The 19,269-nt window shown below is 34.9% G+C and overlaps 1 protein-coding gene across 2 annotated transcripts in view; it reads left to right on the top strand.

Moving 5' to 3' along the window:
* Window positions 1-19,269, top strand: part of LOC145279776 (solute carrier organic anion transporter family member 5A1-like) — a 382,142-nt gene that overhangs the window by 340,313 nt on the left and 22,560 nt on the right. For both annotated transcript variants that reach the window (XM_080131097.1, XM_080131096.1), the window contains exon 10: window positions 4,568-4,696. In XM_080131097.1, the coding sequence (XP_079987223.1) occupies window positions 4,568-4,696 (129 nt within the window). The remainder of the gene's footprint in view (window positions 1-4,567; window positions 4,697-19,269) is intronic.

Raw genomic sequence — 19,269 nt, 5'->3', positions numbered from 1 at the left:
TGTTTGGACGGACATATGTAGAAAACGTGATATAGTCACGTTGGTCGACAGTAGATATCTGACGTCATAAACAAAGTAATTTCTCAATATATGGAATCAGAGGGTTCGAAGTTGGGAGAATTAGAGAGAATCAGAGAAGAACACAACCACTGTCACAGTGATAGAGTCAGTTGGAGTCAGTTAGAAAGTTAGAGAGAGAGAGAGAGAGAGAGAGAGAGAGAGAGAGAGAGAGAGAGAGAGAGTTGATGCCCTTAGAAACGAAGGGGGGAGAGAAGACCATGTAATCGAAAAAGCTTGGATTCCTGACATCGTCATTCACCAGTCTGATGAATAAAGAAACCATCATCTATGTTTTGTAACTGTTGTCTTCGTGTTGTGTTTCCACCAGCTGAAAGGTAAATGTGTTTTTAATCATCATCTTAAAAGAACAATGTGTAACCCTTCCAAGTAATGTGCCTCCTCCATCATCAATAAGGAATCTCCTTCCCTCTATATGTGTTAAGAACTGTTTTATCATATCTCTTAGTCTGCATTAATATGAAGTCTCCAAGAATTGTCACAGTCGTCATGATGTCCCACAGAATTGTCATCACCATCGTTATTCGTGTATTATGAATCCCCGTTATACATGTCCAAAATATGTACCCATAACAAAACACAATCATATACAGAGAGTAGTATCTATGTGGGAACTCATGGCATTACTCCACATCTTTTGAACCCTGCTTTGTATGCTCAAAAGCAGTTTGACTGTCATAAGGACCTGGAAAAAGTTCTTTATGGGAAACATGCCCAGATTCTGCCTGGCAAACCGAACAATGATAAAATATAAAATAATAACAAATAAGAAATGACAGGAGAATATAAAATATGTAGAAGGGAAGCCTGTTTCATGTTAAACACCTGTTAGTTTGTATGCTCGAATCCTTTGAAAAATTCCATACCCTAGGGGTATAAAATTTCCTCAAACACGTATTCATCTGACAAAACATAACTTCATTATCAGGAAACTCTGTAGTATCAGACCTGATGGAATGGTTAATGTAGGTATAGACCATTTCATACCCTCCATAAATGTATTTAAGAATTCAAGATCGGTCATCTCCCTCTCAGTACAGACCAATACGTCACCTGTGTATCACAAGTAAGTTGATGGAATCTCTGTTAACTTGAGAAGTAGTCAACCACCTCAGCAAAAATAACCTTCTTGGTGACATGCAATATGGTTTCCGTTCTGCTAAATCTACAGCAGATGTGCTGTTATATCTCATAGGATTAGCGGATCTCTCGGAAAAGGCTTCCTTTCTAAGGCAATTGCTCTTGACAAGACAAAGGCCTTTGATAGGGTATGGCATAAAGATGTCCAGCTACAGTATAGTTGGAAATGCGTTCTTAATTATCAAATAATTTCTCTCTGATAGGTTCATAAGAGTAGTCATTGATAGGCAGAAATTAGAAGCTTACAGTATTAATACTGGAGTCTCTCAAGGGTCCATCCTGGGCCGGACCCTCTTCCTGATTTACGTCAATGATCTCCCAAAATACTTTCTTAGATCATTCGTAGACATTTATGCTGACGACACTACCATCTATGGCAACACATCAAAGGCCGTAAATGACAAACTTCTCTCTGATTCTCTCTCCTCTGAGCTTGAGCACGTGGTACAATGGGGAAAGAGGTGGCTGGTTACTTTTAATGCATCTAAAACCTATCTTTACATCATCAACGCTCTGATCCCCATCTGGCATCAATTGAAATGAATGGCTCTCATCTTGGAGAGGCTCTATATTTCGACAAGCTTCTGGAGTTGACCTTTACTCCTTATCTGAAATAGAACACATACATCAAATCTGTTGCCAAGGTCGCTGGAAAAATAGTGGGATCCTTCTACCACTCCAGTAGATATCTCACTGCTGATTCTCTATCTATATAAAAACCAAGTACATCCAAGGATGGAGTTCTGTTGCCACATCTGCTAGAAGCAGCTTGTCCTTCCTTGACAGAGTTCAAAATAGACTTTGTAGCTTAGTGGATGGTGCCCTTTTCTCTTCCCTGCAACCTGTTTCCCACAGAAGAGACATTGCGAGCCTGTCTCTGCTTTATCGTTCTTTCCATGGCAAAAATATACGCCATTATCATATTTAATATCTGCTTTGCATAAGCTATGTGTTGGACAGCCTTTAGCAATTGACTTCCATGCTAACCTATCTCTGGCCAGGTCTTTATTTATCTCTCTTTCTCTCAAATTCATCCTTATATCTTCCTCCCATCTTTTGACAAGCTTCTGAGATTGACCTTCACGCCTTACCTAAAACAGAAGACTTACATCAAATCTATTGTAAAAATGGCTGGAAGATATCTCACTCCTAATATAATCCTCTAAGTGTATGAGAGCCAAATACGTCCTAAGATGGAGTACTGTTGTCACATCTGAAGAGGAGCTGCTCGGCACACCCTCTTTTTGCCTTAAAAACCAACTTTGAAATCTAGAAGGTCATGTGATTTTTTTTCCTCATTTCAGTCTCTTTCTCACAGAACAGATGCAAATCTATCTCTGCTCTATCATTATTTTCATGGCAGGTGCTCAAATGAGCTTCAATCTATTGTCCTCTCCGCTGCAAATCATGCATAACAAGCACCCATCTAGCTACACTCACTGTCAACAATTTCCCCTACTAGATAAAGTATCTGTCTCTAAAACTAAATGCAAATTCCATGATCAAAGTTTTTTTCCATGAAGCTGCTTTTCTACAACATCGTCGTTTTCAAATCTAATGTAAACAAGTGTTGCAATATTTTGGACCTTTTAATGAGGTATGATCCCACACAGTCGGACAATTCTATTTATTAACGATGCTGCTAAGAACTGACGAATCGAATTAATTCACGTTCTGCTACCAACCAATCAGAAACCAGAATTGCTTCATAAATATTAAACCTTTTCTGGAGCAATTTCACATGTTCTTTTCCCGGGTTTCGACACGGTAAGAATATTTTGTTCTGTGGAACTGTCTACTACAAACAAGTCACCTACCAGGACTTGTGTGTAACGGCGAACCATCTGAAACTCAAAATGGCTTACACTTCTAGAGGTTATGCGCCTAGCGTGCGTCATCCGAATCAAAATTCGAATTGTGGCAAGTTAAATTTCTGGGATATCTACGAATCCAAAAGCTACACAAAGTACTAGAAACACAACCTGAAAACAGAAACGACCCCGACTTCATTGAAAAGAACGCAACTGTCTTTGCGGAATTAATACAGTGTTTAGATGACCGAAGTCTATCACTGGTAATGAGAGAAGCCCTGGACGACGGCTGCAAAGCATTAAACATATTGAGAGAGCATTATTTATCGAAAGGAAAACCCAAAATTATTTCTTTATACACTTCTAGAACAAGTTTTTGTTGAGCCACCCCTCTTAAATAATCAAATTCTCCCCAATTTCCACCACCCATCATTATAGTTTTATCTCACCGACCTCCTTACATTCATTAATTCTTGTCTTCGAGTGGCATATGAGTGACTTGTAAAAATTAAAAAAAAATTAAAACAATTCTTATTTAAGGATCATTAATATAGATAACTTTTTAAAATTTAGCATTACTAATAACTTAAACAACCTCTTCTTTTCCCTTCCTTAGTATGCCATCTAACCGACAAATCTTTATTTACAAAATGATATCATACTCCTGAGGTATATTTAACAGTTAGCGACCAGAATGGTGACAGAATTCTCCTCACTTACCTAAAAAGAGCAGCCCCAAAGACTAAATAAATCTATTCTTACTTGAGCAGCAAGGAATGCGAGGAGACTTGATTCTTGCATACAATATCATCAACAGGAAAGTAAATCTACCTTCTGAAAAGTTTTACACCTCAGCCATTATCTCTGTAGGCACCCATAAAGGAAGGATGTACCACTGTTGCTTTCAACTTAATAGAAGAAAGGAACATTATCTGCCTGCGTTTATGCTCTGTGTAACAACCTTAATGATGATCACAATATTAAGGTTTAAAGCAGCCTTGAACAAACATTCAGATTGTAGGTTATTGTATAAATTCTCTGCTCTTTGTGCTTTCCTTCTAACGTGGTCAAATGAACAAAAAGCCATTTTTAACATGGAGAAGGTGTGGGGGAGGGGGCTTTCACATTGTCTGAGAGAAAGATAGTCGTTAATTAGAAGAGACCATATCTTGCTTATCACAGTCATTCCATCTACAAAGGAAACACCGGAAGTCAAAAAGAGTCGGCAATCTTGACTATAGCTAGACTATGTGAATGTTAATAGTTTTTATCTGTCTCTATACGTAACTTGTTGCACTTTTTTTCTCTAAATAAATTTGATTTGATTTAATGGTCTTTCAAGATGAACAGCAAAGAACAAGATGAACTAAGTCAGACTGACCAATAGCAATTAAAAGACATGCAATGTTCGCTTCAGCTGCTAAGGTTGCTGGAAAAATGCTTGGATGATTCACCGGAGAAAGTATAAAAAAAAACAATCTAAAGATTAACCGATGATTTTCAGTGATTTTTTTAAAAATATTTTATTATCATTTCAGCTTATATCCCAGCCCCGATCTTGTTCGGAAACACGATAGACACATCCTGTCTCTTGTGGAGAAACCGATGTGGAAACAATGGTTCCTGCCTTGTCTACGATATTGTACAATTCAGGAACAAATATGTTGGTAAGTATATTTACTATCATTAGAATCTAGTTGTATCTATTCAGCGTTGCCCAGAACTATTTTTTTAAAACTTTTCTTTTGCTTTTTGCTTTGAATTATAACATTTCGTTTTTAAATTATTTTTTTTACCGTTGTGGTGTGTCCATCTTACGGATAATAATGAACCCTTCCACCTACTATAATACTGTTAGTACAGAGATTATGCCTAAAGCATACACACTTGGCATGCGGACTGACGTATACCCACACATTTTATTTGCTGTGTTTGCTTTTCTATTCAATATGTTCGTTTCCACAAATTACCGAGTTGCATCTTTCTTCTGGAGATTTTTTAGTTCACTTTTAATTATTACAGTAGTATTTGATTATTGTCTAAAGTAGTTGTTGTTGTTTTGTTTTACGGCATATCAGCCCTTTTGGATAATTTAATGACGAATCAAGTTATTTTAGAAATAGTATTCATGTTGCATCCAGATTCTTCAAGCTCTTTGTATCTCCAATCACTAGTTTGTAGTGTTTGGTTTGATTGTTTTATAGTGGATTTTATCGTTTTTGTTCCCTGCCCTGCAGAACATGAATGAGTTTTGCAATGGGAGAAGGAAAAGGTTTACAATATTACTGTTTGGCACATTTTATGTTAGGAAACCAACCAGGAAGTGGGGGAGAAGGAAAGAGAAAAGGGAAATGAGAAGAAGGAAAAGAAGGAAAAGGTGTTTTTTGTTTTGTTTTTGTTTTTGTTTTTGCAGAATATGATTATTGTCCAAGAGTTTTATTTTTATTTATTAATGTTTTACTCTTATTAAAAATTTTTTTTTTTTTTTTACCTAACATTTGAAACTTTAATTTAATTATTACGGTATCGTTTAATTGTTATATTATGGGTCTCCAAAAAGGGGTCTATTGTGTAATGTGTATGTGAATATATTTCATAACGACGTACATGTTGAATAGTGGGATTTATCTTTTTCTGTATATTCATCTACGTGTTAATGCGCGCATGTATATACGTCGTATCATTTAGTTGACCGTCTAGTGTGTACATGTTAACATTTATGCAACAGTTCTAACAGGAACCGATTGACGTGGACGTATCGAAACAGTTGTAGACAAGCAGTTCTTTTTAACAGATGTAAATAACATAACACATACCTGAATTATTTACGAACATTTATTTTCATGATCCGGGCTGCATTTTCAGAGATTACACGTTCTTACATCTTGACTGCTTAAATGACGCCGCCCCCTGCTATTGTATATTGTAATTATATTGGAAGAGATGATATATTAAAACGTGTCATGTGTTATCAAGTGGATGTGAGATATTGTTCTTTTAACAGACAGATAATAAACGTATAAATCGTATGTATGTTGTTTAGCCAAGAGGACATGATATTGACGTGTAAACTTAATCATGTTGTATCAGACTTATTACACGGGATATTTTTACAGTTCATATGTAAGAAGAATAATATATGCTTCATACCTTTTTCTTGAAGAGTTCTTTTAACTTCCTACTGCTCCGTGACGAACCATGAAGCGATCAGCACCATCCAATTGAGACATCTGTTCTTATTTGTGAAACCATAAAACAACTCTTTATATTTTTATAATATAAATTTATTACAGGTGTCTCAACTGGTTTTCACAGGATCTGCAGTTTGTCTACATTTTCTATTCTTACAGCCCGCTCCTAGCTGTCTGTCCACCCCTGTCTAGACGTCTGTCTGCTTTGGTGGTCAATTCTAAACTCACTCAATCTCTCCAAAACTAACTACATCACGTGTTCTCTTACGTCACCTAATTACGTGTCTCAGACAAACCTAATGTCCACAACTAGTTATTTGTTTATTCAACCCCCAAAATAATGTTTACATCTATTTTCTATTTTCACATTCCTTTTGCGATTCAGACGTCAATCATCTCTTCCCTAATTTAATTGTTTATTCTTCTAATCATAATAACTGATCCAGTGACCATCCATCGCTCAAATCAATTAATAACAATAGCAATAATATAATGTTTTTACTCTTGACCCCGCTTGCCACAGTTAACAGATACTATGCTATGATCACAGCCTAAAAGGGTCATAACATGACACTGCGTAATGGAGACCAACTCTTGAGTCGTCTGTTCCCTCTAATGTCCGGCTAAAGACTCACTAAAATCTCCTCAAATCTACATACATCTCATCACGTGTCTCATACCAACAGCTGATGTAACCCCAATCTAGTTATTTGTTTATGCAAACCAAAAATAATGTTTACATCTATTTTCTATTTTCACATTCCTTTTGCGATATTATTATATGACAATCATTTTTCCCCAATTTAATTGTTTATTTTTCTAATCATGATAATTAATCCAGTGACCCGCCGTCGCTTGAATCAATTAATAATAATAATAATAATAATAATAATAATAATAATAATAATAATAATAATGTATTGAGCCTTAGCCCTGCTTGCCACGGTTAACACAGATACTATGCTATGATCACAACTCAAAGGGTCACAACATTACATAATAATAAAAATTATAAATTGAACCAAATAGTTACAAAAATTATTATAACTAATTTGTTAAGGTAACGTTGTCTTAATTTCCCTTTCTAATATTATTGGATGTAAATAGATTCCAAATTTTTTAATATTTTCTAGTTGATAGATTTAGTAAAAATTTTACTACTCATGTAGAATAAGGACCATGCTATCATTTGGAATTGTTGAGATGATTTACGGAAAATACTGGAAGGTGCCGAACATAAATTTTGTGCAAGCACTGGCCAATTTTTTCAATAAAAAGGATATTATTTCTGTCAGTACGAAGTTAATTTAATAAGAAATTAATTTAAAAATGAAAAATGAATTTCAACGAAAAATGAATTGAAAAATGAAAATAATATTCTTGAATAATTATTGGACAATTTTTATGAAAATTTTAGAAAATATTAGATTCAAATCAAAAATAAATAAAAACTCATTATAAAATACGCTTTGTGAACAAAAATGCATTTTTTAATAACATATAACTAATAGCAAGCAAACAGTTTTTTGATTTTTTAAAATTATTTTTTTCTTCATTATTATGATTGTTTTTGTTCAAATCAAGATAAATATTTAGAAATGTTATAACAAACCAATGATAGCGAACAAATTCGACATATTCGCTCAGAAATCGAAAATTAAACAAAAAACGACAGAAACATGTCTAATACATCACATCACCAATCGTGCGAAAATGAAATGTTCCCGCTGCATTTTGTTTCATTTTAGATTTTTGAACGATTACTGAAACTTCACTATTGTTGTAATAAGACCACCATTTTGTTTTCCATTCTCATGTGATAAGCTTTACACTACATTATCTTTAGAAAAAAAACACACTTTAAAACAAATTAAAACACACAAAAAAACATATCCAGATAAGTAGAAGAGTAACTTAGCTTGCCGTTGGTAACATTTATTTCTTGCATATTTATTTTTTCATGTCTTTTTTGCTTTGTTGGCTATTCTGAAAAGTCACCTAAAAATCTATTGGAATAATTTGATGGCTGGCTTCAACCACATAGAATACGTTACTGTATTTACTAGCAATAATAATTCCCCATCTGGTCGCATATCATTTCTCGTACATATAAAAACATATTGTCTTGTATTGGACCATAACTATCAAATTATTCTAATAGATTCTTGATTCAGGTTAACATTAAAGCTCCATCTTTATGAAACAAATGGCCAATCTTATTGACGACAGTTGGGTCCATAATAAACCATCAATGAAGAAGAGAAAAAAAAATCCTCTTGTCTTTTTGTCATTTCTCCTTTGCTCATGCATCATAGAGAGATTTGTATTTTCTGCTTCGATTCACTAGACAATTCCTTCATTAACGACGACCAATTCCAATTCTTCGCTATTCACCATTTTCTTTGCTGGTTATCTATGTCTCAATACATGCCGGCTTGTAAAACGGACTTTAAAACGAATATGATGATATGGGTGACCTTCTCCCCACTCAAAAAAAAAAAAAAAACTTCCAAAAGTTGACCCATTAAAAATGACACTGCTAGAATCGTTAACAAAATTAACAGTCCTTTCTGCAATCTGACCATATTTATTATGAATAAGCGTCAGTCCATGCCTGACTTGCCTACCAAGTTCCAGTCATTAATGTGAAAATGTCTGTGAGTCTGTCTGTTTATGTGTGTATACTTCCCTACCAAATAACTCTGTCAATTTTTAGTTTACAGACTCGAGATTTGACATACGGGGTATTGAGATTTGGGAAAATCTTTTAAATCGGTTTTCGGCCAGAAATTTGGCTGCTAAGGGGTAAAAGTTTAACAATTTGTCCTTTGAGAACTTCTACAAAACTCCTCTGCCAATTTTGGGTCTAAACACTTGAAATTTTAGATATAGGTTACTTGGACAAGGATCTAACCTTCTAATTTGATTAAGCCCAAAACAGTAAATGCTAAGGGGTCATAATTGGGATCAAATTTTAAAAAAATTGACCTCTGCGGTCTCTACCAAATTACTTTTTGGTCTAAACATTTGAAATTTTACATAAAGTGTATGTAGACATAGGTCAAGAATTTTAATTGTTTTTTGCTGAAAATTTGGCTTCCAAGGGGCCAAAGTTCAAAATATTTTACCTTTGTGGTCTCTAGCAAATTATTAAGCCAATTTTGCGTCTAAACATTTGAAATTTTACATAAAGGGTATCTAGACATGCAACAAGCTTTTAAATCAGTTTTTGGACGAAAATTTGGCTGCCAAGAGGTCAAAGTTTACAGAGTTGATCTTTGCAGACCAAACTCCTCCGCCAATTTTGGGTCTAAACACTTGAAATTTTAGATTTAGATTACGTGGATATGGGTCAAGCATTTTAATTTAATTTGAGCCCCAAACAATAAATTTTAAGGGGTCAAAATTGGGATCAACGTTAAAAAAAATTGACGTTTGCGGTCTCTACCAACTTTTCTCTATGGCAGTTAAGGAAGAATATTATATAGAAAGCCATTACCGTACGTATTCACACTTTTTAATATATACATATGCACATAAAGTTATGAACAGTACATAGAGCCCGAGCAAAAGCCGGTCGGAACTGCTAGTATATATATATATATATATATATATATATATATATATATATATATATATATATATATATATATATATACCTCCCTTTTCTGAAACAAATACTACTCATAGAATCGTTAATAACATTTACAATTCTGTTTTAAGGGTTTTACCGATAAGCAAACAACGAATTAATGAAAAGATCTTGTTTATAAATACATTCACGTGTTTATACGAAGTCTTTTTATTCTCTTCATTGTAACTGTTTTTCATCTAGCGATTGTTGATCGTTTCGATGGTTTTACTTAGACGAATAAAACTTCTCATGCAATAAAGATAAAAGAGATGTTCGCTGAGTTTCTCTAAGGTTTTATTGAAGAGAATCGGCTTAGAAGAGAGAAAGAGACTGAAGTTATCTTGTAGTTATTTCGATCTTAATTTCTTAACTTACTAACTTAGAAAAGGAGTGACGTGCATGGAAGTATCATTCGCTGAGATTATCAATTTCTACATCATTTGGCCATGTATTGTTTTTATAGCTTCCCGAGAGAGAACAGAAATGGGAACCTTTATTTCTCTCACTCGACACTATGACGTCACGACATATCCTCATATCGTTCGACTGTGTTATCTACCGTATTAAATCTTTGCTTTTCCCACATCAACTTCACTTCACCTGTCTCTGAGTACAATTCTATTTGCTCGTCGGGATTATCGTGGTAGGCACTAAGAGTGACCCTTGTTAAAATTCACATTAGTTAACTTAATCACTACTGATGTAGGATCCCCAATATCTAACACTGTAATCCAACCATATTGGGTACAAGTACAGCCCAGTTATACCTTTACCCACCAAGTTTTAGTTCTGAATGTCAAAAATTTATCATTGTCCAATGATATACTGCAAATGAGCACCTAGCAAATGTAATATTTTCAATATCAAAAAATTCTTCATACGTGGTATTTATACCTTAGTCTTTTATCACTTCTTTTCTATGGAGTCCCAAATGTTCGTTATGCATATGCATGCGTGTTACATATTTCAACGTTAACTGACGCCGCCATTTCTCTTCATTGTTACAGTTTTTTTTTTCTAGTGATTGCTATAGAAATAAAACTTCTTTTCATCTAGAAAGGACACAAAGAGGCATTCGCTGAGAGTTGATCAAAGGTTTTATTTTTGGAGAGAATTGACTCACATGGGCGAGAGAGATATTAATATTATCTTAACTAATTAATTATTTAACTTATTTTCTTAAAATTTGGGTGACGTGCGAATAAATCTTTGTCGTAACATTTTGCATTTGGCGATTATCAAAGTTTCTTAAAGCATTAGCGGGAGTGTGAGGTTTGAATTGATGCCATCTTTTTTGGAGTGAGAAGGATCACTGTAAAGGATGGGTAAGGGTTATTTTTTAAGTGTGAAGTCCGTCATTTTGTCTGTCATGGGATGCAATTGGAATAACAAGATAAGACAACTTTGTACATTAAAAGTTTACAATGTATCTATTAGTGGTATTTATCGTGATGACGTTTTTGATTTTTGCAATAATATGATTTTTTTGTTTATGATAAGATGATGTTTTCCTTTCATTTATTTTATTCATGATATAAAAATCGAATGTTGTATAGCAGGGGACCTATATTAAAGATGACGGGATTAATATTGAGACAATACATATAACGAATATAATGATAGTGATGAGAGAGAGAGAGAGAGAGAGAGAGAGAGAGAGAGAGAGAGAGAGAGAGAGAGAGAGAGAGAGAGAGAGAGAGAGAGAAGACATTTATACATTACAGTTCTGGGATGCTTGGGGCTTCATATAGATACTGACTGGAGATGTATACAAGTTCTTAACACAGAGGAGGGGAGATACATAATCTTGTGTTACACAATGTTCATTACGAGATGATTAACACATTACCTTTTAAGTGTTGAAAGATGACACACGACAACAGTTTTACAAAAACACAAAGATGATTCTTTATTCATTGGACCGATCGAATGATGATGACGTCAGGAATTCAAATTTGATGTATACGTAGTTTAATGTTCTCTCCTTCGCTTCCAAAGGGTCAGCTGACCACTGACTGCCAACTGGCTGAATCTCAACTCTCTCTCTCACTGACTAGCAGACTGACTGCAAGCTCTTTTGCTCTGATCTGACTAATTCTAGCTCCTATATTGAGCCCCCCCCGTTTCCTATGACATCAGAAGTGTGTTTTCCAAACGCGACCAATTCACGTGGCGATGCATGTTTGTCCAAAACACACTTCTACAAACAAAGAATCCTCTCCTAACTTATTTTTTATAATCTAACCTATTTTTTTCAACAAGCTATTTTTAATTTGTATTGTTCATTCTTTCTATTTTTTTTTTACTTAAAGGTCACCACTTATCAAGGCCAAAAGGCCACTCGGGGATAAGGGTTATTTTGTGTAGAGTATTCAATGGGATAATGTTGCAGTATTCATTAGTATTGGAGATTTGATAAAGTGTCATTACTTAAGGGGGAGGTTTGTCAGGAATTTGTTTATGTTGGACTTAAAGACATCCATGTTGAAGTCAGGAGGGAAACAGGCATGCAGTTCTAAGAAAGAAGCTTTGTTCATGGAATCTACGTTTTGATTTAGGCACAGATAAAGAGTGAGGAAAATTATTGACAGTGGTTTAAGCTAGATGGGTGTTTATCATGAAAGATTGCCGAGAGGAGACCAGAGATTGGAGCTCAGACGAGTACCGGCCATGGAAATAACGATAAAACAAAGAAAGGCAGGAAACATCTTTTCTGTGAGAGAGACGTTGCAGAAAAAAGTAAAAGGCATCCCCCACTAAGCTACGAAGTCTATTTTGTACTCTGTCAAGGCAGGATAGGTTGTTTTTAGCAGCTCCTGCCCAGATATGGCAGCAGTATTCCATTCTTGAACGTACTTGGCTTTTATATAGATAAAGAATTGCATCAGTAGTGAGATATCTTCTGGAGCGGTAGAAGGATCCCACTATTTTTCCAGTAACAGACTTGATGTCCGTGTTCCATTTCATATCAGGAGTAAAGGTCAAACCCAGAAGCTTGTCAAAACATGGGGCCTCCCTAGATGAGAGTCATCTATTTCAATTGATACCAGATGGGGATCAGAGCGTTGATGTAAAAATAGGAGCTTGGTTTTAGATGCATTAAAGGTAACCAGCCACCTCTTTCCCCATTGTACCACACGCTCGAGATCAGAAGAGAGAGAACCAGAGAGACCTTTGTCATTTACAGCCTTTAATGTGTTGCTGTAGATGGTCGTGTCATCAGCATAGATGTCAGCGAAATATTTAAGTATGTGTTTTGGGAGATCATTGATGTAGATCAGGAAGAGAGTTGAGCCCAGGATGGACCCCTGAGGGACTCCAGCATTAATACTGCAGGCCTCTGAATTTTGTCCGTCAACCACTACTCTTGTGAGCCTCTCAAAAAAGAAATGATTTAATAATTGAGAAAACATTTCCAGTTATACCGTAGCTGGAAATCTTGTTAAGTTGGCCTTTATGCCATACCTTATCGAAGGCCTTTGATATGTCAAGAGCAATTGCCCTAGAAAGGAAGCCTTTGTTGAGAGATTCGCTAATCCTATGAGATATAACCATTAGCACATTTGCTGTAGATCTTGCAGAACGGAAACCATATTGTGTGTCATTAAGAAGGTTATTTCTGCTGAGGTGGTTGACTACTTCTCTATTTAATATGAATTCCAGCAGCTTACTCATGACACACAGGAGACTTACTGGTCTGTACTGAGAGGGAGATGACTTATCACCTGAATTCTTAAATACAGGGCATACTGATGAGGTTTTTCAGAATGTTGGGAAGCACTTCTCCTTAAGGCAACGCTTAAACAGTTTTGTAAATATGGGGGCAAGTTCTGGTTGAAGCTTTTTTAACACTATAATTAGGATGCCGTCAGAGCCAGTTGCTTTACTGGAATCAAGGTTCTTGATTAGCTTGGTGACCTCACGCACAGATATTTGTATGTTACCTAGCATGTTGTGTGTTATAGGAGGAAATTGATGGCCTTTGTTGCATAGGGTAGAATTAGCTGCAAAGTTCTTGGCAAATAGTTTGGCTTTGTCTGATGCTCTGGTGCATTGATAATGGTTGGGATAGATCGCACGCTTCTGTTCAGGATCCTATTTGTTATTTGCCAAAACTGGTGGGAACCAAGCCACTGATCAGCTATTTTGGATTTAACGGAATGAGCATATAGCTCTCTAACTGACAGTTTTATAAAAGAATGAACAATCAATTCTTTTTATGATATAAACAATATCTAACTACTTCTTAATAGAATTTAGCAATAGACCTTTTTAACATTCCGATTTCTAACATTCTATTTCTTAACCTTGCTTACAAGGTTCGAGTCTCGGCTTATCCTAATCTCATTTTCACTTATCTAATGTTCTTCTTATTTACATGGAAAGGGGACAGCCCTTTTCCTGTAACACGAAGAAATAAAGATCATATAAGGTATATGAATACATTCGGGTTCTTCCACGCAAGAATATGATTGGTTGGTGTAAGCCATAAATATGGCCGAGTATGGCAGCCTATGAGGCATGTCGTAAGATACGCTGATAGCTTTAAGCTTAAGCATATAACCAAGTGTTCATTAAGGCGATTTAGTAGATTGTATTACTCAATTACTATAGATAAGACCACTCGTATATTTCAAACAAATATATCCCTTTCCAGTCTCACTAGGTTCTGAAAGTTCTGAAGTTTTGTACTTTTGCAATACAAGAAGAAAAAACAGCTTTGAGCAGCATTTCCTCAGATATGACAGCAGTATTTGATCTTAGAGCGTAACTGGCTCTTATACACGCAGAGGACGATGTCAGCAGTCAGGTACTTTTTTTTTTTTTACACAGGAATCACCACTTATCAACGCCCGGAGGCCACTCGAAGATAAGGGTTAATGGGTATACATTAGTTACTTTTTTAAGTGATAGAATGATCCAACCACTGTTTTTCCAGTGTTCTTAGCAACAGATAGTAGGCCATCGAAAAATAAAATGTATAAAAGGCCCACTTAAAAGTAGCCTGATCTCTCTAATCTTTCTTTTACGACCAACTGAGACCACAAGACAAAATGCAATTCTTTTTGCCAACAAAGTCACTGACACGAATTGATGACACGTTTGCAGAAGAGAGAACAATAAGCAAAGGGTTATGGCCACCAGGTTTCCCGAACTTGTCATCGTGTGATTTTCATCTCTAGGGGACTTTAAAACAAATAATCCTCACAATCTAAACCGACCAAAGGAGAACATTACCAACACTATCAGGAGAATCACCAGAGAAGCTCTACAGGCAGTATCTGCAAACGTTGTTAAACGTATCCAGAAAATCATAGATGTCAACGTGGAGCACTTATTGACCCAATTTCCAGGGATTCTACGTTCCACATTTTTACCTCTTTGACGTCATCCCTGAGTCTCCGCATCCAAACTTCTGATCGACTTTTATTTTGATGTCATTCCCGGAGATATGGATTATCCAACAGTGTGCGTCCTTTCAAATACAAAAATTGCATCACTGTGCGACACTTAACAGGCGCCATTTCACGCCTAACTCAGTTCAAACATTTGTAGATAAAAAACCACGATTAGTTCAGAGCTCTAATTTGCCACATAACACATAGAGATATAAATCATTGCACATAAAAATTCAGCTAGATCAGATAATTATAAGTGGGTTAGGGGCATTACTTATTGGACGCCCCACGTATTAATATCCTATACACGATTTATATCTTGGTAAGTGTTGCCAATAATATGTAAAAAAAAAAAATTGGTTTTTATGTCACGTGTGTATGAGGACATTTCTATAGGAATGCGATGTTCTGATGTAAAACCAAGAATATTGTTTACATCCAACTAAATGGAGTCAGACGACTGAAAAGCGTAAACTCTCTCTCTCTCTTTCTCTTTCTCTCTCTCTCTCTCTCTCTCTCTCTCTCTCTCTCTCTCTCTCTCTCTCTCTCTGTATATTCAACCTTAGAAAGCAGATGTTTTTGACACACTTTTTTTTTTTTAATTTTGAGAATTAACAAGTTCTCGGTTTGAAAACAATTGGATTTCTATGCGACCTTGGTCCTAAGATCTACAATTTTAAAGAGGGAGAGACAGAAAGAGTTTATGACAGCTCTAGAGAACTTCCCTGTGGCATTGTCCGGGGAAACTCGAGCATCAACCTTGATGTCGGGTAGGAAAGGAATACTGATTAGAAGAAAAAAGAAACAATTAAGAAGAAATAAATAATAAAAAGAAAATTGAAATGCTAGTATATCTATATATCTATAAAAGTGAACGTGTTTCTCTGTCTGTGTCTGTGTGTCTGTGTACATTTCCCTACACAATAACTCGGTCAATTTTCAGTATACAGACTTGAAATTTGATATACAGGTTACGGAAATTTGGGAAAATCTTTGTAATTCGTTTTCGGCTAGAAATTTTGCCATTAAGGGGTCAAAGTTCAACGATTTGACCTTTGAGAACTCTACCAAACTCCTTCGATAATTTTGGGTATAAGCACTTGAAATTTTAGATATAGATTCCTTGGACATGGATCTAACTTAATAACTTGATTTGAGCCTAAAACAATAAATGTTAAGGTGTCATAATAGGGGTCAAAGTTTAAAAAAATTTAACCTCTGCGGTCTCTACCAAATTACTCAGACAATTTCTGATCTAAACATTTGAAATTTTACATAAAGGGTATTCAGAGATAGGGCAAGCTTTTTCATTGGTTTGGGTCGAAAATTTGAGCTACCAATATATAAATGTATGTATGTATGTTTGCATGTCTGCCTAAAAATTTCGACAGAGGCGGCAGATTTTCACAAGATCAGTATCGTTTTGAAGCTTGACCCTTCAGACGACAAATACCAAAAAGTTGGCAAAAACATTAATTTCTTTATCCTCAACTAGGCACTTTTCAACAGGGAGGGATCGCTTTTTTCGCCGATATTTTCAAAAGTCATCCCTCTTTTCGATTGTCTAGCCTTAATTTAAACCTACCTCACCTCCGGTTTGGCGGTGGTCGTAACAGCAAAGACGTCATGTTTTTTCCCCATTCTTTTTATCCTTCGTGGTACGGGTTCAAGCCTGCCTTCCTACTACCACTTTTTTTGTTTTATTGCTCAACACGCACCTCCAAACACCCGGGCAACGCCGGGCTGAAATGCTAGTATATATATATATTAGTGTTGGGACGATTAATCGGAATCGGGAATCGGAAAAATCAGAACATTTTGGGGTATCGGAATCGGGAAAATTATAGTCTAATTACCGATTCCAAACCGATTCTTTAAAATTTTATAATAAAAAAATGAAACAAGCACAAATTGTTTTTTTTATTAGAAGTTGTTCCTTTACAACATAAGACTGAGAAGGGCAACAGAATGAGTTATAAATCTCATTTACAGATTTTAGCAGAGTTTAATTTATTTTATTTATTGGTTATTTATAACTTGCCCATTGCCTTTGTAATCGTTTCGCATCTATTCGCTAAAATGTCTATGTGCCCTCATCAGAGGGAGTTCATATGATTATTAACAAGTTTTAAATGCTCTGGACGGGGTGGGGGTGAATTTCGTTGGCAGCAGCTGTACATTGGGATGGTTGTCATTGGCTTCTTCTGAAATAATTAAAGTTTTATGGCACCTTTTTGGACCCAAGGAAATCCTCAGACTCTCCAAACATAATTTAATTTGTTTGTATTATCACAGATTTTAAAAAGATTTTCGCAACTATTTGATTAATGGCCATATGGGGTCTATTAGAGACTTCCACTTTAATATCAAAGATTTAATATACTTGTCATTTTTTTTTTCTGGTGCTGGTTTCGTCGGATCACCACATCCTTTGAAATATTTCATGTTTTCTTATATTTTGTTTGGTTTGGGAACAAGTGAAAATATAGATGAAAATCTCACAAGTTTATCAAAACTTTGGAAGAGCAAACATTGAGAAGTTTGTTAACTTGAAAAAAACTTTCATTTACATTTAAAATATCCCAAATATATGAGATTCTACTTTTTTAGGCGAGTATGTGTGAGCACACTGAAACGTTATTTTAAATATTCAATTTCGGTACATTATAACTTTTTAAGCAGTTAAGTAATTTTAACCACTAATTCTAAGGCCGATGAGCAAAATCATAAAATCACATATAATTGATATTTTTTTCGTATTGCCACCCGTACTTAGGGTTAGTAGTAGGAAAGGAGCGTGATTTTTATGACTTTTAACAATACTATCTATTAATAAGATAGCATGTGTGTTATTCATTTTGTGTGTTTAATTATGGATTCCCATTTCTTATAATAAATAATTTTACAAAGAATTTTTCATAAGTTTTGGTTTTGATCTCGATTATAGCTAATAGCACTCAAGTCATTTATTTTATTATAAATAATTTTACCAAGGATTCTTCATAATTTTTGATTTCGGTTTAAATTATAGTTCATGCACCTAAGTCATCTATCTTTTGGTGTCCGGAAAACTCGTACCCGGAAAACTCATTCCTTTTTGCTAGGTAGGAAAATTGGTCCTTTTTTGAATAAATATTGATTGAAGACACATTTTATGATTGTTCTTGGAGGAGATATTGTTTTTAAAGGCGACTATGCACCCCCATAATATTTTTTAAAAAAGTTATTTTTAACTCTTGTTTTAAAAAAATAAACTTAATCACGGAGTCAAAACACGAAAAACGAAACAATATATTTATTAAAAAAATACTTCAGTTTTAACACTTTTTGTGCTATTATTACATAAAAATAAAAGTCTTACGTATTATCAAAGAAAGCAAATATTTTATTTAGAGGAATTAATTTAGTTTAAAGAATTTGTGTGTTATTACGGAAAAAACAAAAAAGAAAACACGGTACTTATGTATTTTTGGTACCGCACTGAAATAATAACGTTATTATGTCGAAAGCCATTCTTAACATGGGAGGGGGTATCGTTTAAAAGTCATTTTGGGAACACTTCTGCAGTATGTAGACGGCGGCTATTGTTAGGGGCGATAACTTCAATTTCTTCTTGGTCAAATAACGCAGCAAATAAGTAACAAACAAGATTTTTTCCGAACAGAAAAATATTTGAAAACCAAAACATTGTATAAAAATGTATCAATATAAAATTGTAAAAACATTTATTGAAAAGTCTGCGTAAGAAAATATAATTTTAATAAAATAATTTTGTAATAAAAACATTAGATTTTAATAAAGTAAAATAGCGTTTTTTTTTTTTTTTTTAACAAATAAATAATTTAAATGAAACATTTTTTTTGGATCAAAGCAATTTTGAAGGGTCGACAACAAATAATTAATTTAAATGTTTTTTGACCGAGAAACGCCACCTGGCGACAGTTTAGTTAAACGCACCAAGAAAAGATGGCCGTCGTCCGCATACTGCACAAGAGCCTTTTGTTGTTTCGTGGTAC

Source organism: Euprymna scolopes, chromosome 7, assembly GCF_053919585.1.
Source record: "Euprymna scolopes isolate OS-2025 chromosome 7, ASM5391958v1, whole genome shotgun sequence".
Lineage (NCBI taxonomy): Eukaryota > Metazoa > Mollusca > Cephalopoda > Sepiida > Sepiolidae > Euprymna > Euprymna scolopes.
Note: the sequence above shows the minus strand (reverse complement) of the source record. Positions and strands in the feature narration are given on the sequence as shown.